Source organism: Mirounga leonina, unplaced genomic scaffold, assembly GCF_011800145.1.
Source record: "Mirounga leonina isolate KUSES-001 unplaced genomic scaffold, KU_Mleo_1.0 Mir_174, whole genome shotgun sequence".
Lineage (NCBI taxonomy): Eukaryota > Metazoa > Chordata > Mammalia > Carnivora > Phocidae > Mirounga > Mirounga leonina.
Window position 1 is genome coordinate 565813 of NW_023270451.1, and position 22011 is coordinate 587823.

Sequence of the window (22011 nt, forward strand, 5' to 3'; positions counted from 1 at the left end):
AAGTTCTAAGAAAAGAAAGAATATAGTTGATAAGATACATTACAAAGGTAATTTTAAAGCAATTACGAGTTTCCATTTTGCAATGGGGAAGGAGCTGCAGGGCTCAGGGGGACTCTGAGGACAGGGGTGCCCAACGGAGTTTTAGGAATTTCTTGGTTATATTTAGTTTGAAAAAATTCCTTTAGTTAGTATCTCTTCAAGAAACTAAAGTAAAAGCTTACTTTCGTTTACGGATTTTGATGTTGGAATTGCATGCATTTTTTTTTTTGAAATGTGTTGTAAAAAAGCCAAATTATGGCAAGGGCTCAAATGTCCATCGACTGATGAATGGATAAAGAAGATGTGTTATACACACACAATGGACTATTACTCAGCCATAAAAAGGAATGAAATCTTGCCATTTGCAATGACATAGATAGAGCTAGAAAGTATTATGCTAAGCGAAATAAGTCAGAGAAAAACAAATACCATATGATTTCACTCATATGTGGAATTTAAGAAACAAAACAGATGAACATAGAGGGGAAAAGAGAAAGGCAAACCATAAAACAGACTCTTAACTATAGAGAACAAACCGAGAGTTGCTGGAGGAGCGGGGGGGGTTGGGGGGGATGGGCATTAAGGAGGGTACTTGTGGTGATGAGCACTGGATGTTGTATGTAAGCAATGAATCACTAAATTCTACTCCTGAACCCAATATCACACTGTGTGCTAACTAACTGGAATTTAAATAAAAACTTGAAGAAAAAAAAATAAACATATGCTCTATACCCAATCTCTAAAAAAATAAATAAAAATAAATGTAAGACAAGACTAATTTTGTATAGTTTTAGGAGGGGTTTTGGAGAACTCTATTGAGAGATCTTTGTGCTTTCCTGGGGAACTATTCTTTATTTTTCCCCTATGATTTCTTCTAAGAGTTTTATAGTTTCAGCTCTAAAATGTAGGTCTTTGATCCATTTTGAATTAATTTTTGTATATAGTGTAAGGTGATGGTCCAACTTCATTATTTTAAATGTAAATGTCAGTCTTTCCAGTACTAGTCATTAAAGAGAGTATTCTCTTTTTCCTAAATGATCTTGGCACCCTTGTTGAACATCAACTAATCATAAATGTGTAGGTTTACTTATAGGTTCTCAAGCCTATTCCATCGGTCTGTCCTTAGACTTTAACACCCACACTGTTTTGACTACTGTCACTTTGTAGTAAGCTTTGAAATCAAGAATTGGGAGTGCTTAAATTTTGTTGTTTTTCAAGATTGTCTTGGTTCTTCTGAATCCTTCAAAATTTCATATGAATTTTAGGATGGGTCTTTCCATCTCTGTAAATAACACTAATGGGATTTTTTTTTTTTTTTTTTTTAGGGCTTGCAATGAATCTGTAGATCACTTTGGGTAGCATTGTAATCTTCACAATATTGTTTTCCAAGTTATGAACACAGGGTGTCTTTCCATTTATTCATGTCTTCTTTAGTTTCTTTCAACATTGTTTCATATCTTCCAGTATAAAATTCTTGCACTTGTACACTGACTAAATTTAACCCTAAGTATTTTATTATTTTTGATGCTATGGTAAATTGAATTGCTTCCTTAATTTCCTTTTGGGATTTTTCATTGCTAGTGTATAGAAACATGAATGATTTTTGTGTGTTGATGTTGTATTCTGTACCTTTACAGAATTAGCTCCAACAAATTTTTGTATGTGTGCGTGTTTCTTCAGGGTTTATTAGATATAAAATCATGCTACCTGCTAATAATATTCCAATTTGGATGCTTTTATTTCTTTTTCTTGCCTAATTGCTTTGGCTAGACCTTCCAACACTATGTTAAATAGAAGTGGCAAAAGCAGAGATCCTGATCTTAGAAGAAAAGCTTTCAGCCTTTCACCATTGTAGTATGATGTTAGCTGTGGGTTTTACACATATGGCCTTTATCATGATGAGGAAGTTCTTTATATTCCTAATTTATCAAGTGTTTTTATCATGAAAGGATGTTGGATTTTGTCTAATGCTTTTTCTGTATCAATTGAGATAGTATCTTTTTTCTTTATTCTATTAGTATGGGTATTACACTCCTTGATTTTCATATGTTGAACTACCTGGTATTCCTAAGATAAATCTCACTTGATCATGGGGTATAATCCTTTTAATATGCTGTTGAATTCAGCGTGTGAGTATTTTACTGAGGATTATAGCATTGATATATTCATAAGGCATATTGCTGTGTAATTTTTTTTTAAAGATTTTATTTATTTATTTGAGACAGAGAGAATGAGAGAGACAGCACATGAGAGGGGGGAGGGTCAGAGGGAGAAGCAGGCTCCCTGCCAAGCAGGGAGCCCGATGCGGGACTCGATCCAGGGACTCCAGGATCATGACCTGAGCTGAAGGCAGTCGCTTAACCAACTGAGCCACCCAGGCGCCTGCTGTGTAATTTTTCATGAAGCCTCTTTGTCTGGCTTTTTGTCAGGCTAATGCTGACCTCATAGAACGAAATAAGAAGTTTTCCCTCCTTTTCAATTTTTTTGTGGAGCTTGAGAATCAGAGTTAATTTTTATTTAATTGTTTGATAGAATTCTCTAATGAAGCCATCTAGTCCTGGGCTTTTCTTTTTTGGCAAGTTTTTAATTACTGATTTGTTCTCCTTGTTATAGTTCGATTCACATTTTCTATTTCTTCTTGAGTCAGTTTTGCTAGTTTGCGCCTTCCTAGGAATCTGCATTTCACCTAGTTTATCCAATTTGTTGGTATACAACTGTTTATAGAATTCTCTTATAACCCTCTTTTATTTTTGTAAATTCAGTAGTAATGTCCCTTCTCCCACTTCTGATTTTAGCAATTTGCACCTGTTCTCTCTCTCTTTTATATTATTATAAAATATATTTGTACACTGTGTGCCCATTAACACATGCTTATAGTCATTATTTTATCATTGTCTTTTATATACTATAGGAAAGAAAGAGGAGTTAGAAACCAAAAGTACAATAATATTGGCTTTTTTACATTTACTTATGTAGTTATTGTTACCTGTGTGCTTTATTTCTTCATGTGGCTTTGAGTTACTGTCTAGTGTCCTTTCATTTCAGTTTAAAGAACTCCCTTTAGCATTTGTTGTAGACAGGTCTATTAGTAATGAATTCCTTCTGTTTTTGTTAACTTGGGAATGTCTTACTTCCACCTTTACTCTTGAAGGATACTTTTGCCAAATATAGAATTCTTGGTTGACAAGGGTTTTTTTTCCCCTCTCAACAATTTAAATATGTTATCCTACTGCTTTCTGGCTTCTGTGGCTTCTTATGAGAAATAAGCTGCTATTGAGGATTCCATGTATACAACAAGTCATTTCTTACCAATCTTAAGATTCTGTCTTTGTTTTTGGCTTTTGACAGTTTGACTATAATATACCTCAGTGTGGAGCTCTTTGATTCTGCTTGGATTTCATTGAGCTTCTTGGATGTGTAGATTAAGGCATATCATTATATTTGGGAAGTTTTCAGCCATTATTTCTACTCCTTTCTCTCACTCTTTTCCTTCTGGGATTCCCATAATGCATATGTTGGTCTACATGATAGTGTCCCAAAGATCCCTTAGGCTCTGTTAACTTTCATTCTTTTTTTTTATTTCCACTCCTAAGACTGGATAATTCCCACTGTCCTATCTTCTAGCTCACTGATTTTTTTCTTCTGTCTGCTCAAATTTGTCTTGACCCCCTCCAGTGAATTTTTCAATTCAGTTATTGCACTTTTCAGCTCCAGAATTCCTATTTGGTTTATTTTTAATCACTCCTTGTTGATATTCTCATTTTGTTCATACATTATTTTCCTGTTTTCCTTTAGTTTCTTATCCATGGTTTCCTTCAGTTCTTTGAGCATATTAAGACAGTTGACTTAAAGTCTTCATCCAGTAAGTCCAATGTCTGGGCTTCCTCAGGGATGGTTTCTGTCAACTTTTTTTCCTGTGAATGGGCCATACTTTTCTATTTCATTGTATGTTTTGTGGTTGTTTTTATTGTTGTTGTTGTTGAAAACTAGACATTCAACTACTATAATGTGGTAACTCTGGAAATCAGATTTTCCCTCTTCCCCAGGGTTTGCTCTTCTTGGTTGATAAACACTTCGTTTGTGTTCAGCCAGTGTTTTAACTGAGACTTCCTTGAAAATCAGGAGTTTAAAAACAACAACAACAAACCACTTCTCCAAGTCTCGGTAGATTGGCTCTGTCGTCAGCACTTCTTTAAACACTTAGCCAGGCCATTTACTATTCTGTCTCAGCCTTCACTTCCTGCTTGTACTAAGCCTATTTATCAGCCAATGGTAAAAAATGAGGGTCTGTCAGATCTTCTTTGAGCATGTATCTTGTTCTGGGCATGTGCATGGCCCTCTAAATTCCCTACTATGCATTATTGCTTCTGAATGCCCCAATTTCCCAAAGAAAACCTCTCTCCCCAGTTTTTCCTCCCTAGCTTTAGGTGGTCTATTGTATATGTCAACCATAATCTTTGTCCTCAGACAGCTGTGGGGTTTTTGATCACCATACAATGTTTTTAATCAATGTCCAACACTTTTCCTCCCTGAGCAATTTCCGGGTTTGGTGAAACAGATGAGTGTCTGTGTCATCCTTCAGGTAGCCTCCAAATAGAACAGAAAAACAGTAATTTGTAGATAATATCTGCCCGCCTCTCTCTGGAGCCAGAGACACAGGTCACACACTGCAAATAGGCTGTGATCTTCAAGACTGTCATCATGTTGGGCAAGGGGTAGGGCAAGTAAAAATGTTACAAAACTTTCATATAATTTTTAAGTTGCCTTTTCTTTGACTCAGCACACACTTGGTTGCTGTAAACCTTTGATTATTTTCCAGAGTTCTGACAGTTTCTGGTTGTTTTTTCAATGTTCCTTTGGAAGGATGTGAGCTTGGAGCTGCCTATGTCACCATTTTGCTGACATTCTCCGTCACTCCAATGGAGCCCTCTTGACTCCCCTGCTCTGAGAGCTGAACTTAACTCTCAATTCAGATTGAGAGTTATGACCAGAACAGAACTCATAGTATTTCCTTCCAACCTACTTTTCCCTTCTCAGTTCCTTGTCTGGGAATTGTTAGGTCATTTCCCCAGTCACTCAAGCCAGGAAGCTTTATTTTTTCCCACTTATTTGGTTGTCAGTCATCGAGTCCTGTGGGTGTAAGTTAGCTTTCTAACAATCCTCTCATCATTCCACTTATCACTAACTGACCGTTTCTATTATTAGTTAAGGTTGCTGTAATCTTTAATTTTATTGCAATGCCTCCAGCCTGGATAGCTTGCATATCATTTTCCTTCTCCATCTCCTATACGCATCTGCTCAAAGCACTCTGTGCTTACCCCTAAGAACTCTAGAGCACATGTTAATTTTCTATCTCCTGCTTTTAGACTTCTAGAGTTTTAGGACAAGGACTGGGTATATTCAGTCTTGCAACAATGTTCAGCATATAGCAAGAGCTGAATAAATGATTCTTGAATGTCTGAAACAGACCGACAATACCGACAATACTCTGATGTGATAGAGTATAGTAGATATAGCACAGTAGACATAGTAAGACAGAAACCAGCAATGTGTCTTTATATATAAGCATCAAGCATATATGTATATGATGGTTTAAAAACTTTTAAACTGACTTCTCTGTCTTGCTTCCTTACCTCTGATTTTGAAAATCCTCCCTACTTTTTAAGATTGATTTTGTTCCTTACGTTCTCCAGCTCCTAACCATCAAACATACACCTGTCAATTCAGCACTTAATTATACACTAATTTGAAATCCTCCATATTATTCATAATGCTCCCCTCATCAAAAAAGGGGGGGATATGCAGATGTTAGCAAAGCTCTACACCATATTGCTAACTGATGCTATAAACAGAATGTAGTTCCACTCACCTCCCTCCCCACTAGTCATGTATCACTGGCATGTTTAATAATGTACTGTCTTAGAGTGATTATAATTAGATGTTGTTTCTTTGAGTTTTGTCTCCCCATTCGATTTACACTTTTCTGAAGGCAACAACCTCCATTCAGCCACTTTTGTATTAACCAAGAATTTGCAGTTCAAGCAGACACACAATTCATATTTTCCCAACATAAATGTTTATGGGTTGTGCACTCATGCCTTTGTCTATAATTGAGTGAGACTTATGGAATGAGCTGCACTGTGCCCAAATTTATTTTTATTTTATGACTTAATATTTTGATTCAATGTTCTTATATCAGGGGAAACCACAGCCTAATGGCAATATTAAGGGAACAATGTACACTTCTCTCCCCTAGGAACCTGGTTGGGTGTGGAGGGGTTTCTCCATCTAACACTGCTTTCTCATTATGCTCTGGATACTGATTCTCAGTTTGGCTCATCCAAGTGGGGACGACCCTCCACATGCGAAGAGGCTCTACAGTCTTTTTTTTTTTTTTTATGTTATGTTAGTCACCATACATTACATCATTAGTGTTTGATGTAGTGTTCCATGATTCAATGTTTGCATATAACACCCAGTGCTCCATGCAGTACATGTCACTACAGTCTTATTCCAGGCAGCTGTCAGACCCATACTGGTATACATTTGTGAGCCTACTCTCTGAAAAAAAGAAGGAAAGTAGGTTTAATGGGAAAAGCCACCTAGCTTAGGCTGTTTCCCACATTGCCCAGGACAGAAAAGTTTCCAAACTTTCTTTCAACAGCTAAGTAAACTCAATCCATATATATGTTATGTAGCTTCAAGCCTGCTATGGAACAGCACAGAGTGTCTAGCAGGAAATAAAATCTGATTCAGGGATATGGGGAAAGTTCTGGTCTTTCTGGGACAGTCTTGTCCTGGGCTCAGTCACAGTAATAAGCAAAGAAAAGAAAACAATAATTAAAGAGCTACTGTACTTTAGTTTTCCTCGGGATTCTCAGGAACAAATTCTTCAAAAATTCTAGTAATGCTCTCCATTGCTTCATAGGTATTAGATGATCCGTGGACAGCATTTTTCAAAACACTTCTTCCAAACTTGGCTCGGATAGAGTCTGGGGACAGTAGTTTTGCCTCATCTGGTTCTACAGGACCCATCAATTGTCTCCAGTCTGAAACAGCATTCCACTTGGTCAGAACCATGACCAAAGATGGACCCCTGCAAATAAGAATGCTTTCAGACAATCCGGGCATTTACACCTATAGAGATTGCATATACAGCTAAAGACAGAATGCCATGCTTTGTCTTTATTCTTTGTCCTTATCAGTGTGATTTTGTGCTTTCTTTTTGTTTTTCCACTTCTCCCCTTTCCAACAGATTGTTGTGCTAGAAGAGTACTGTAGTTTAATTCTAGAAATATATGCCAGGCACTGTTCTGAGTATTTTTAATGTATCAATTATATAACCCTCACAACAAACAAAGAGATAGATACCGTTATTATCTCATTTTACAGATGAGGCAACTGAGGCACAGATTAAATATGTTGACAGAGCAGGGATTTAAAAGCAGAGATTAAAACCCAGATCATCTCTATACCTAATGTGAAGACCTAAAGAAATGAAGGAAGGAGGGAGAAAAGAAGGTAGGGAAGGAAGGAAATAGAAATGAACCCCAAATATTAATAGGGTGTCTTTATCTTTTAATGAATGGAATTTTTAAATTACATTTTGTATGTTTCAGTTTCTATAATGAATATTTACTACTTTTAAAATGCAAAGAACTATATATCAGAAACTTACTCAGATAACATTTCCAATACATCTTGATAAAAATCTTTTCCTTTTATTTTTGAATAAATTTTTTCTGCTTCTTCTTCATTTAGGAGCATTTCCTTCATCTGTGTTATTTCAAATCCAGCCTCTCTAATAAGTTTCAAGATCTCCTCTAGAGAAAACACATATTTGGTAATCTTGTAGAGTGCCTCCACTTTTGTTCCATATTCAAGTAGACTGAAATAACTAAGGAAAGTAATCGAAGGGGAGAGCCCATCTGAACACTTCTCCCTGAAGTAGCAAGGCACTTCAGGGAGGGAATTAAAGTAAATCTTGTCAAAATCTCACCAACAGCCTAAACTTTAAAGGCTACATTCAGTGAACCAAATGAGGGATTAGGAGCTTTCTGGTAAAACAGTCTTTTCTTTGGTCCAGATCAAAAGCACTTAGAAGTGCTGGTCTCTAAAGGTTGACCTTAAGTGCAACCGATAGCCTGAAGAAGGCTGGACTTCTCCTCCTATAAAGGGGGCAGCCAGGATCTGCCCTATGAAAGGCGCTGTGGAAACAAATGTGAATGGAACATTAAACACTTCTTCCAGATCTTGTCTGCTCAGAGGGCTGGGCTTAGAAACACAGCTTGAAAAGGTGGTCATTATTATAAAGAGCAATGTAAAAGGCTCCTGGAACCACAGGCAAGTAAACTATTAACTCTCTGGGAAGGTCAGAAATGACTTCCAGAAAAGCCAACCTTTGTGTTCAGTACAGAAAAAATAAGATATGATCACCACACAGACAAATAGAGAAAGAACATTGTAGGCACAGTGCAGAATTTCTAAAAAAAAAACAAAAAACAAAAAACAAAAAACAATGTTAATGAAAACACTATGCATTAAAATCTATGGGGTAATCAGAAGAAATTAAAGCAATAATCAAGGAAAATATATAACTTCAAAAATTTATATCAACAAAAATAATGGAAATAAATGAATTAAATATCCAATTAAAAAGCTAGAAGAAGAGCATTTTAAAAAACTACTAGAATCAAAGGCAAAAATTTTTTTTAAGAAAACCTAAAGTAATGAGCTTGAAAACAGAAAATAAAACTCATAAATAAATAAGGGTGCCTGGGTGGCTCAGTCGTTAAGCGTCTGCCTTCAGCTCAGGTCATGGTCCCAGGGTCCTGGGATCGAGTCCCACATCGGGCTCCCTGCTTGGCGGGAAGCCTGCTCCTCCCTCTCCTACTCCCCCTGCTTTTGTTCCCTCTCTCACTGTGTCTCTCTCTGTCAAATAAATAAATAAAATCTAAAAAAATAAAATTGTAAAAAATAAAAAATAAAAAAACTCATAAATAAATAAAATTCTCTTTGTTTGAAAGACAACAAATGAAGAAATGGCAGGGTGGAAATAATCATTGAAAATGAGGAAATTAAACATGATAATAAGAAACCGTGAACTCTATACAGACAAAATGGATAATTTCCTAGGAAAATACAACTTAGCAAAAATTAACTCTAACTATAGTGGAGGTAAAAAGTTTAAATAGATCAATTTCCACAGAAGACTTTCTGCACAGAGAAAGTGGTCAAAGAATTATCCCACAAAAGAGCAACAGGCCCAGATGTTTTCATAGGAAAACTCTACCAAATCTTCAAATATCAACCCCACTGCTGCTTAAACTCCTTCAGAGTACTGCAAATGAAGACATGCACATTTTTTTATGAAGTAGTATTACACTGTTATCTAAACCTTGCACAAAAAAATGAAAAGGACAGACCAATCTCACTGTTTCAATGCGAAAAATCCCAAGTAAAATATAAGCAAATAGAATCTAAAAGCACATTTAAAAAATACCTCAAGACTAAGTGAAGTTTATCCAGGAATGGAAGAATGGCTCAATATTAGAAATATCATGAACATGATCTTTCCTATTAATATATCTATGGAGAAAAACACTGTTATCTTCATCAATTCTGAAAAGGACTTCACAAAATTCAATTTCATTTTGATTATAAGAGAGAGAGAAGGAAGAGGGAAATAGGGCGAGAGAGCAAATATGACAAGAGTTCATTGTTAAATCTAGATCGAGGGATGTGGGTGTTTGTTGAATTATTCCTCTAGCTTTTCCATAGTTTGAAAGTTTTTACAAAATCTGAAAGAAATGTACACATTGATTTTTATTTCTAAATATTTACCTCTTTGTTCCTGTGTTACATGAGGTTTAAGCAGTGCTAAAGTGCTTTGAGGAGGAAAGAAATACTGTATTTCCATCTCGGCTGCTTCTAATGAATCACTTCCATACAACTGGTTGATGGGCAAATCTTCCATTGCAAATCGTATGCATAAACTTTGAAAAAGAAGTCAAGTTAAGCACTGTTAGAGCGTAACATAATGTAGTATAAACTAACACAATAGAACACTATATAAATTGTCCAAAAGTCATCAAACAACTCATTCCTGATCTAGACACTGTGCAAAAGGCAATAATTACACCCCTTCCTTACAAGGAAGTTTAACAGCCATTAGGAAGAAAGAACATGAACAATGAAATAATTATGATACGACTATTGACAGATAACTCTGAAAGAAGGAATGGTGCCTTGGTGCAGGGAAAAAGCACAGACTGTAGAATGCTTATTGCACTGCTTGCTAGCTATGTGTCGCTGGTCAATTACTTAACTTCTCTGTGCTTTAGTTGTGTCAAATATAAATAAGATAATAAAACTGCTTTGGAAGGAGATTTTGAGGATATAATCAGATGATACATTTGAAATATATGGTGCATATTAAGCTCTCAGTAAAATTCCTTTCCCTTCCTTCATCACTAAATACTATCAAGCCCTAGAGATGGCATTTGACTCTATACCAAAGACCCCAAAATAAATACTGAATCCAGGAGACACTGCAAAGGAGCCTCCAGCAGAGCAAGCACAGTGATAAGAGAGGAGCATACAGGACGGCTACATGTAAAGAGGCAGGAGTGAGGCTGATGGTACTGGACATGTTGGGTTAGGCAGGTTTTTTGTTTGTTTTTTTTTTAAGATTTCACTTATTTAGAGAGTGTGTGAGTAGGGGGAGGGGCAGAGGAAGAGGGAGAGAGAATCTCAAGCAGACTCCCCGCTGAGTGCAGAGCCCTATGTGGGACTCAATCCCAAGACCCTGAGATCAGGACTTGAGCTGAAACCAAGAGTCAAGACGCTTAACCAACTGAGCTACCCAGGCACCCCTGGGTTAGGCAGTTTATCCTGGTTCTGCTTCCTCTACAATAGATGAACACATTTACCTCCTGAATCAATTGTTGTTCCTTGATTTTTTGTCAGTAGCCCTTTATCCCCCTCTCTTTATCTACACATATTTCAGTAGAGGATACACACTCTGCTTATTTCATTTTCTGCCCTTTACACATAGTCCAAACCACAAAATCCAGCCATAGGGAATAATGTCCTTTCCTATTAATAAACTGACTTCACTGGTAACTTGGTTTCTCTCCTTAGACCCCCTTCTTACCTCGTTGCTTTTGCTGATGCATTCAGATTTCCTTTTTGCCTTATCCAATTTGACTTTCCCACTTGACCCTTGGCAGTTCTCACATCTCTGATTTGAAGACCCTTGTAGCCCAAGAGCCCTGGAGACTGGGATTGCCAGAGGTGGGGGATTTGCGCAGTGAAGGTATCACCACACGGCATCTCTGCTCAATAGAGCAAGCTGCCCCTCCATGGATCTGTTAGATGATTACTGGGGGTAAAGTGTGTGTGGAGGAGGATGGGATAGAGCGAGTAGGTGATGAGAATGAGGGGTTGCTATGTTTCTCCTTTATGCAAGTGACCATATTTCAGATGAAGTGATGCAGGGCAGAATTTGAAACCCAAGTGCAAAGAAGGGCAGAGTTCTGCTGAGTTCTTTCAAAAGCAACCAGAAAGAACTGGGTAGAGCCAAGGAAACTGAAGAAGGGGGAACCAATAAAAAATAACAGTCAAGATTAGCTGTGAACTTGTAGCCACATAGGGATTATAAGGACTCTGGTTGGAATCCTCACTGTAATAGTGAGGTAGAGAGGGGCAGTCACTGAGTACCTACACCTGGAGAAAATGTCTCTGTGCTGCTCACTACCTCCACATGTGAAACCATAATTTCTAGAACAGTATGGCTACAAGCATAAGCCTTGAGTTGATAGGAATTCCTGTCTCGGATGCCATGCCTTGCGTTCTACGCTACACTTCATTAAGAAGTTTTATGGCATTCTGCTCATACCACTTACAGACTGTCCAACCCCTATTATCCTATATGGTAATTGTAGGGCTAAACAAGGGGTAAAATGTGTCCATGCAGAACAAGTCAGATTCCAGATATCCTACCCAAAAGAAAACATTTCAAAGTTGTGTGATGTGATGCTTCATTAGTATTGTTATTTATTATACCAACATGTATGTCAAGCTTGCTGTATCTGATAGAGCATCTCTGTTCTTGCTCACTTGAAGGGAGGGCCTTTCTTCTCCTGAATCGATTCCTACCAAGGCCAAGAGATGGCCTTTTGGCTGGGTCTCCACCACTTACTTCCCAGCCTCACACCAAGCATCCCACAACCTTCTTCTGCAAAGCCTTGGCTTTACTCGGGCTGCCACTGGGCTGGGCCTCTGGTCATAATCAGGAAAAGAAGTTTTCCTGAGAGCCTCCCTTGGACTAGAGTTGTGGTTCCTGTACCCATATCCAAAAATAAATTAAAATGTCTCCCATGAAAAAAGTTTGGGACCTATGATATGAATCCTACCTCTCTGGAAGATATTCTTTGGCTTTTTCAACACTACCTGGTCCAATTAACTCTTTCCAGTGTTGTAAACCATGGTCTCTTACTAAAACAAGGGCTAGAGATGGACCACTGTTAGAAAAAAAGACAAAAAGTATGGCTCAGGAGCTAATTGTATATAGATAATACAAGTAGATTTATTAGATAGACAAAAACATGTCAAGATAATCCTTTTATCAAGAGTCTAAGATGAATTTCCACTGGTGTACCCTCAAGAGTGTATTGAACACCTTATAAAAGGATGGAAGCAGATTAAGGAATGGAAGAGAAGAGCCTTCATTGTGATAGATCCGTTTCTGTTTTGTTCCCAGATTCCTGCTGATTCATACACCCTTGCTGGATTTCTGTCACAGCTGCTACTTCACTTACTCTTCTAGAAACCTGCCAGATTTCTAGTACCTCAGTCTTCTCCTAGAACTAGTGATCTTCAGGATCAACAAAGCCCTTGAGACTCAGTATGTTCTCTGCTTGGATTTAATGTGACACACCTTGGATTTCTGGCATTTAACTCAATGGACTCCGGTAACTTCACCCAGGCCTTTCCATCACTCCAGTAACATTCCAGGAGGATAAGAGAAAATGGACAGTTGAGCAGAGAATTGAGATAGGAGTGAGATTGGCAAAGAAGTAGACTCAGCACATGTTTACAGAACTGAGAGGTGTGGCAACCTGACCAGGGCAGTGTCAAAAGAAGACCTAAATGATTCGAAATGAAATCAGACTGTGCCTTCTAAACCTGAACTCTACTTTACCTGGTCATTTTTTCTATAAGGTTTCCAAAATAATCCTCATTTTCATATTCCTTGCACAGTGTTTGTGCTTCCTCTTCCGATAATACAATTTGCCTTTGCATCAGTATTTTAAAGCCTTCATCTTCAATAATCTTCAAAACATCCTCTAAGTACAAGTCACATAACAAGTGTTAAATTGATAGGTTATTGGCTATACATACCATACAAAATGTATTATTATGAAGGCATATAAGGCATTTTCCCCTCATTTGAAATTTAGAAGTTTGCAAAAATAGCTTATTAGATTTTAAGGTGAATAATACTCTTATCATACCAAATTATGACTTATGATGCTATTTCCAGTTTTGCATTGCATAGGAATCATACACATACAAGGTGTGTAAAACTGAAAAACATTACAACTGAAATAAAATATTCACTGGATGGGCTGAATGCCAACAAGGAAATCACAGAATTCAGTTTTAAAACTAACACAATTGAAATGATCCAATTAGAACTACACACAGAAAACAAATTTAAAAGTGGCCAAAGCCTCAGGAACCTGTGAGACAATGTCAAATATCTAATATTTATATCTTTGGAATCCCTGATGGAGTAGAGAAAGAGTTGGCACAGAAAAAATAATTTAAAGAAATAATGGTGGAAAATTCCTCGAATTTGGTGAAAGATATTAATTTATAGATTCAAGAAGTTTAAGGGTTGAAAGCAACCCCCCAAATAAATAAATAAAAAGGTACATTACATATAAGGTAAAAAATGCTTTGAATGACTGGATTTTTCATTAGATACCAATAAAGCCAGAAGGCAGTAGCACAACATTTTTAAAGTGTTAAAGGAAAAAAACTGGCAAACCAGAATTCTATTATCAGTACAAATATCCTTCAGGAATGAAAATAAAGACATTCCTTGATGAAAGAAAACCAATTGAATTTGTTGACCTGCTCTAAAAAAAGTACAAAAGTTCTTTGGGTGGAAGGGAAATGATATCAGAGGGAAATTTGGAACTCCAGAAAGGAATAGAAGATAACAGTAAATATGTGGGTGAATATAATAAAATATTTTCCTCCTCTTAAGTTTTTAAAAAATTCATCACTGTTGAAAAGCAAAAAATTACAGTACAGTTTGGTGGAATACTCAATACATGTAGATGTAATAGACCTGGTGACTACACTGGGTAGGGGAAAGGGGAAAAGGATATATGGGGCTGTAAGGTGATATGGTAAAATATTAACTCTAAATAGTTTTAAAGTTACACACATATATTTTGACCCATAGCACAGCCACTAAAAGAAATGGACAAAATACATAAAATTAAGAAGCCAATAGATAAATTAAAATGGTACACTAAAAGAGTTAATTCTAAAAGACAGCAGGAAAGAAAAACCAGAATAGACAATTCCAAAATTTACCAAAATGATATTTAATGTAAATGGTGTAAACATAGCAATTAGAAGATAAAGATTGTCAGAATGGATTTTTGAAAAGATGATATTCTGTGCTCACTGGAAAAGAGAAACTTTAAGCAATAATGGAAATGATTCTGACAAGCTAGATGCAAACTGAGAGAAGACGACTATACCAGTCCCAGAGGAGATGAAAACAATGAAAAAGAATCATGTTTTCACCTCTTTTTCTTCTATTATGAATAAAAAGTGTGAGGGTCTGATTTCAAAGTTGCCCAGAAAGCTTTGTTCTGAGGATTTGTCTTACTGGCAGAGTTGCTTGGAGGTGATTTGAGGCTTCTGGGCATATTTGAGGCTTCTGGGCATATGAAAGAACCAGGAAGACTGCCTGAGGCAATATCCAATAGAGGCCAGTCAGGCCCCAGGCCAGTCAGGCCCCAGATGCAAATGAATCTGACATCTTTACCCAACATGAATGAGGCAACAGCCATCTACCAACTCATACTGAAGACAGGCAGTTTTAATTCTCATCATGGATGGATTTAATGCTTGTTACTTCTTATCAATGGGATGTTCTTTTCTAGGGACTTGGTAGTAAAAGTGCTAGCAAATGAATTAGCCAGAACGTGTCTGTTGCATATTTCAAGTATTCTTAGGAGTGCTGGAAAAGGGTGGGAAGTGGAAACACGCACCAGCTGTCACATAAGATAGTCTCATGAACTACGGAAAAAAATCTCAACAAAATATTATCAATCAAATCTAATAATGTACAAAAAAGGATATACTACAGCAAAGCAGGATTTGTTCCAGGCATACAAGGCTGGTTCAGCTTTTGAAAACCAATGAACATAATTTGCATATTAATGTGCTAAAGAAGAAAAATCATATGATCCTCTCAATAGATACAGGAAAAGCATAAGACAAATCCAACAGCCATTCTTTTTTTTTAAGATTTTATTTATTTATTTATTTATTTATTTATTTATTTATTTATTTGACACAGAGAGAGAGAGAGAGCACAAGCAGGGCGAGAGGAAGAGGCAGAAGGAGAAACAGACTTTCTGCTGAGCAGGGAGCCCACCGTGGGGCTCGATCACAGAAGGCAGACACTTAACTGACTGAGCCACCCAGGCACCCCTCCAACAACAATTCATGATTAAAACTCAGCAAACTAGGAATAGAGGGTTCCTCAACTTACTAAAGAACATGTACAAAAATCCTATTGCTAACATCATACTTAAGGAGAGAAACTGGATGCTTTGTCTCTAAGACTGGGAAGAAGGCATTGATATCCCCTCTTGCCATTCCTATTTGACATCATCCTGGAAAACCTAGCTAGTTTGAAATAACACAAGAAAAAGAAATAAAAGAATATATAGATTTAGAAGGAGAAAATAAAACTGTCTTTGTTTTCTAGTGACATCAATGTCTATGTGGAAAATCCCAAAGAAACAATAACAACAAAACTCCTGGAAACAATAAGAGACTACTATAGCAAAGTTGCAAGTTAAAATTAATATACAGAAGTCAATCACTTTCCTATATACCAGCAATGAACATTGGAATTTGAAATTTAAAACAATACCATTTACACGAGCACACAAAAAATGAAATACATGGGTAGAAATCCAACAAAATCTGTATAGGGTCTAAATAAGGAATAGGCAGTCAGAGAAAGACAAATACCATATGATTTCACTCATATGTGGAATTTAAGAAACAAAACAAACAATCATAGGGGAAGAAAAAGAGAGGCAAACCAAGAAACAAACTCTTAATTGTAGAGAACAGACTGATGGTTACCAGAGGGGAGGGGGATGGGAGGATGGGTCGAATGGGTAATGGAGATTAATGAATGTGCTTGTTGTGATGAGCAACAGGTATTGTATGGAAGTGTTGATTCACTATATTGTACACCTGAAACTGATATTACACTGTATGTTAACTAACTGGAATTTAAATAAAAACCTGATAGATGATAGATAGAGAGATAGATGATAGATAGATGATAGATGATAGATAGATAGATGATAGATAGATAGATAGATAGATAGATAGATAGATAGATAGATAGATAGATAGATGATAGATAGATAAAACTACAAAACTGGTGAAAGGGATCAGGGATCTAAATAAATGTAGACATAGGCATTATTCATGGATAGGAAGGCTCAATAGTGTTAAGATGTCAGTTCCACTGATTCTATACAGAAAGGGAAAAGACCCAGAATAGTCAACTCAATATTGAAGGAGAAGAACCATGTTGGAGGACTGATTCTACCTTACTATATAAAGTTACAGTAATCAAGACAGCATGGAACAGGTGAAAAACAGACACAAAGATCCATGAAACATAATAGAGAACCCAGAAAAAAACCCACACAAATATACTCAACCAATCTATGACAGATAAGCAAAGGCAATGCAGTAGAGCAATGACTGTCTTTTCAACAAATGGCGCTGGAGCAATGAGGCATCCCCCCTGCAAAAAAAATTACTCTAGACATACCTTACACCTTTCACAGAAATTAGCTCAACTGGATTACAGACCTAAACTTAAAACACAAAATCATAAACTTTCTAGAAGATAACAGAGGAGAAAATCTAGGTGACCTTGGGTTTGGAAATGATTTTTTTAGATACAACACTAAAAGAAGAATCCAAAACAAAAAACTGGTAAGTTGGACTATATTAAAAATAAAAACTTTTCTGTGAAAAAGACTGCTAAAAAAAAAACCACAGGGGGCGCCTGGGTGGCTCGGTTGGTTAAGCGACTGCCTTCGGCTCGGGTCATGATCCTGGAATCCCGGGATCTAGTCCCACATCGGGCTCCCTGCTCGGCGGGGAGTCTGCTTCTCCCTCTGACCCTCCTCCCTCTCATGCTCTCTGTCTCTCATTCTCTCTCGCAAATAAATAAAATCTTTAAAAAAAAAAAAAAAAAACACAGAGCCCAAAACCTGGAAAAATATTTGCAAACCACATTTATATAAAGGATTATATTCAAAATTTACAAAGAACTCTTACAATTCAACAATAAGTAGACAACTCAATTAAGAAATGGGCATAAGAGGTGCCTGGGTGGCTCCGTGGGTTAAGCATCTGCCTTCAGCTCAGGTCTTGATCCTGGGGTCCTGGGATGGAGCCCCATGTTAGGCTCCCTGCTCAGCGGGGAGCCTGCTTCTCTCTCTCCCTCTGCCTGCTGCTCCCCCTGTTTGTGATCTCTTGCTCTCTGTCAAATAAAAAATCTTTAAAAAAAAAAAAAAAGAAATGGGCATAAGATCTGAAAAGACACCTCACCAAAGAAGATACACAGATGGCAAGTTAGCATATGAAATGATGCTCAGAATCATGTCATTAGGGAATTGTAAATTAAAACAAAAATGAGATAACATTATATACCCATTAGAACAGGAAAAAAATCTAAAATACCAAATGTTGACAAGGATGTGAAGCAACAGGAATTCTCATTCATTGCTGTTTGGAATGGAAAATGATACAACCACTTTGAAAGGCATTGTGGCAGTTTCTTACAAAGCTAAACATAGTTGAACCATAAAATCCGGTAATCATGCTCCTAGGAATTTAGCCAATTGAGTTGAAAACTTATGTCCACACACACACACACACGCACACACACATGCACACACACACAAATTGCATATGAATGCCTATAGCATCTTTATTCATACTAGCTAAAAACTGTAAGCGACCAAGATGCCTTTCAGTAAGTAACTGGATAAACCTAAGTACATTCATACAATGGGAAAATTATTCAGTGATAAAAGAAAATGACCTATCAAGAAAATACCAACAAAAGACATGGAGAAACCTTAAATGAATATTGTCAAGCGAAAGAAATCAGTCTGAAAAGCTACATACTCTATGATTCCAACTGTATGACACTCCAGAAAAAGCAAACTACAGAGACAGCAAAAAGATCAGTGATTGCCAGGAGTTAGGAGGGAGGAAGAGAGGGATGAATAGGGGAAGCACAGGTGATTTTTAGGGCAGCAATTCTATTCTGTATGATCTTGTAAAGGGGATACACGACACTATGCATTTGTTAAAACCCATAAAATGTACAAAACAAAGAGCAAACATTATTGTAAACTATGAACTTTAGTTAACATTTCAATATTGTTTCATTAATTATAAAAATATATCACCATAGTATAAGATGTTAATAGGAGAAACTGTTGGGGGGGGGAACAGGCATATGGAAACTATTATCTTTCTTAATTTTTCTGTAAATCTAAAACTGTTCTAAAATATGGTCTATTCATTAAAAAAATATATCCATATTTTAAAAGATTTAAGAAGGCAAACAATACAAAACTAAAACATTCCAAAGAAGAAAACTCTAGGCCCAGATAGTTTCACTGGTAAATTCTAATAAACATTTAAGAAAGATGTAATATGAATTATATGCATTTCTTCAGAGAAATAAGAGTACCTACTTCTCATCTCATTTTATAAGGCCTGCATTACTCTGACACCAAAACCAGATAAAGACATTACAAGAAAACAACAAATATTTCTCATGAATATAGACACAAAAGGCAACAAAATAGTAAAAAATCAAACTCAGATATATGTAAAAAGAGCAATATACAACCAAATGTGGCTTATCTGGAGGATGCAAGATTGGTCCAATATTCAAAAATCAAAGCAAATGCCATATTATCAAACTCAAGAAAATAAAACATAATCGTATCAATAGATACAGAAAAAAATTTTTGAGAAAAAAAATACAATATCTATTTATGATTTAAAAAAAAAACCTCCCCAAACTAGAAATAGGTCAGATTTTTTAAAATTTAAATAAAGGTCTATAGAGCTAATATTGTACTTAATGGTAAAAGACTGAATGCTTCGGGTCCCCTGCTCGGCAGGGAGTCTGCTTCTCCCTCTGGCCCTCCTCCCTCTCATGCTCTCTGTCTCTCATTCTCTCTGTCTCAAATAAATAAATAAAATCTTAAAAAAAAAAAAAAAGACTGAATGCTTTTGCTATAAGGTCAAGAACAAAGCATGCATGTCACCTCTCCTCATCAGCATCATACAAGAAGTTCTAGCCAGTTCAATGAGGCAAGCAGAAGAAAAAAAAAGCATACCAATTCGAAAGAAAGAGGTAAAACTATCTCAATTTGCAGATGATATTTATTGTTCATTTCACCAGCTCTCAGCCTGACATTTTATCCTGCAAGGGTGCATCTGACAATGTCTGGAGATATTTAGTTGTCACACTGGGGGTGTGGAGGATGCTACTGGCATCCAGTGAGTAGAGGCCAAGAATGTTATAAACATTTTACAGTGCACATGATACTGCCTCTTTTTTTTAGAGGGGGGAGGGGCAGAAGGAGAGGGAGAGAACCTTAAGCACGCTCCCCACCCAGCACAGATCCCAAGGCAGGGCTCAATCTCAAAACCCTGAGGTCATGACCTGAGCCGAAATCAAGAGTTACTTAACTGACTGAGCCACCCAGGTGCCCCAGATATAACCTCTTTCAACAAAGAATTATCTAGCCCCAAATGTAAGTAGGTCTGAAGTTGAGAAACCCTGGTCTGCATAGAAATTCCCAAGGAAGCTACACCAAAGCTTCTAGAACTACACATACCAATTGTATTTCCATATACCAGCTATAAAAAGGAATCAATAGTGTGAACTTATGGTCTGTATTCCTACTCTGTCACAGTCTCTCTGCTGTGTGAATATGGGAAAAAGTTAAAAATAACTAGCACCCTTTAGGTGCCAGGCACTTTGTTTTCTCATTTTTTCTTAAGTAAGCTCTACTCCCAAAATGGGGCTCAAACTCACAACCCTGAGACCAAGAGTCACATGCTCCACCAACTGAGCCAGCCCAGGCACCCCTCATTTTAATCTTCTGAATTTCATACATGAAGAAATAGGTGCTTTTTCTTCAATGTTAAATTTTAAAATAATATCTTTTAATGTAATTATACTAGGGTGTATTTATATTTATTTCTTACCTTTCTTTTCTTGGAAGAGAGCTGGTCGAAGTAATGCCAGGATCTTTTCTAATTTGAGGTTTTCCATATTTTTAAAATCAGGGAAGAACATATCAATAAAGTGGTTAACATCAGTTATATTCTCTTCAACATCACAAAACTGAGATATATGTTGTCTTTCCAGATATTCTTCTAAGCTGTAGAAATCCAAAATATAATTTAAGATTATTATAAACTGAAGCTTAATAACCATGACAGAAAAAACTGGTAAGGTCACAAATATTTTGTGGTTTAATAAAACAAATAAAAATTGAATGTCATCGAAAGATAAGTTGTATTTTTCTGTCAAATCAAAGAGTATGTATTTAATTCAGCTTTTTGTTGAACCAATCCAAAAATTAATTACATGAAATCATGTATGCTTGACTTCATGGGAGGATAAAGAAGACCAACATAAAATATGGTTAAAAATGTTTTTCTTGGGGCACTGGGTTGGCTCAGTTGGTTAAGCACCTGACCCTTGATTTTGGCTCAGATTATGGTCTTAGAGCTGTGATATCAAGCCTTGCATTAGGCTCTGGGCTGGGTATGGAGCCTGCTTAAGATTCTCTCTCTCCCCTACCCTATGACTCAGCAATTGCACTACTGGGTATTTACCCCAAAGATACAAATGTAGTGATCTGAAGGGGCACCTGCACCCCAATGTTTATAGCAGCAATGTCCACAATAGCCAAACTATGGAAAGAGCCCAGATGTCCATCAACAGATGAACGGATAAAGAAGATGTGGTATACATATACGACGAAATACTACTCAGCCATCCAAAAAAAAAAAGAAAAGAAATCTTGCCATTTGCAAAGACATGGATAGAACTAGAGGGTATTATGCTAAGTGAAATAAGTCAGTCAGAGAAAGAAATGTATCATATGACCTCAGTGATAGGAGGAATTCTTAATTGCAGGAAACAAACTGAGGGTTGCTGGAGTGGGGGTGGGGTGGGAGGGATGGGGTGACTGAGTGATAGACACTGGGGAGGGTATGTGCTCTGGTAAGCACTGTGAATTGTGCAAGACTGTTGAATCTCAGATCTGTACCTCTGAAACAAATAATGCAATATATGTTAAGAAAAAAAAAAAGAAGAAGAAGAAGGTAGCGGGAGGGGAAGAATGAAGCAGGGCAAATCGGAGGGGTAGACGAACCATGAGAGAGGAAGGACTCTGAAAAACAAACTGAGGGTTCTAGAGGGGAGGGGGGCGGGAGGATGGGTTAGCCTGGTGGTGGGTATTGAGGAGGGCACATTCTGCATGGAGCACTGGGTGTTATGCACAAACAATGAATCATGGAACACTTCATCTAAAACTAATGATGTAATGTATGGGGATTAACATAAGAATAAAA

At 37.0% G+C, this 22011-nt stretch overlaps 1 protein-coding gene across 1 annotated transcript in view; it reads right to left on the minus strand.

Annotated features, from left to right (window-relative positions):
* The window catches only part of NME8 (NME/NM23 family member 8), a 68259-nt gene that overhangs the window by 590 nt on the left and 45658 nt on the right, over positions 1-22011 (minus strand). The window contains exons 7-12 of the mRNA XM_035021376.1: positions 20635-20854; positions 13244-13388; positions 12456-12563; positions 9883-10034; positions 7718-7862; positions 6897-7135 (exon numbers count right to left, since the gene is read on the minus strand). Coding sequence (XP_034877267.1) covers positions 6898-7135; positions 7718-7862; positions 9883-10034; positions 12456-12563; positions 13244-13388; positions 20635-20854 — 1008 coding nt within the window. The 3' untranslated portion in view covers position 6897. The remainder of the gene's footprint in view (positions 1-6896; positions 7136-7717; positions 7863-9882; positions 10035-12455; positions 12564-13243; positions 13389-20634; positions 20855-22011) is intronic.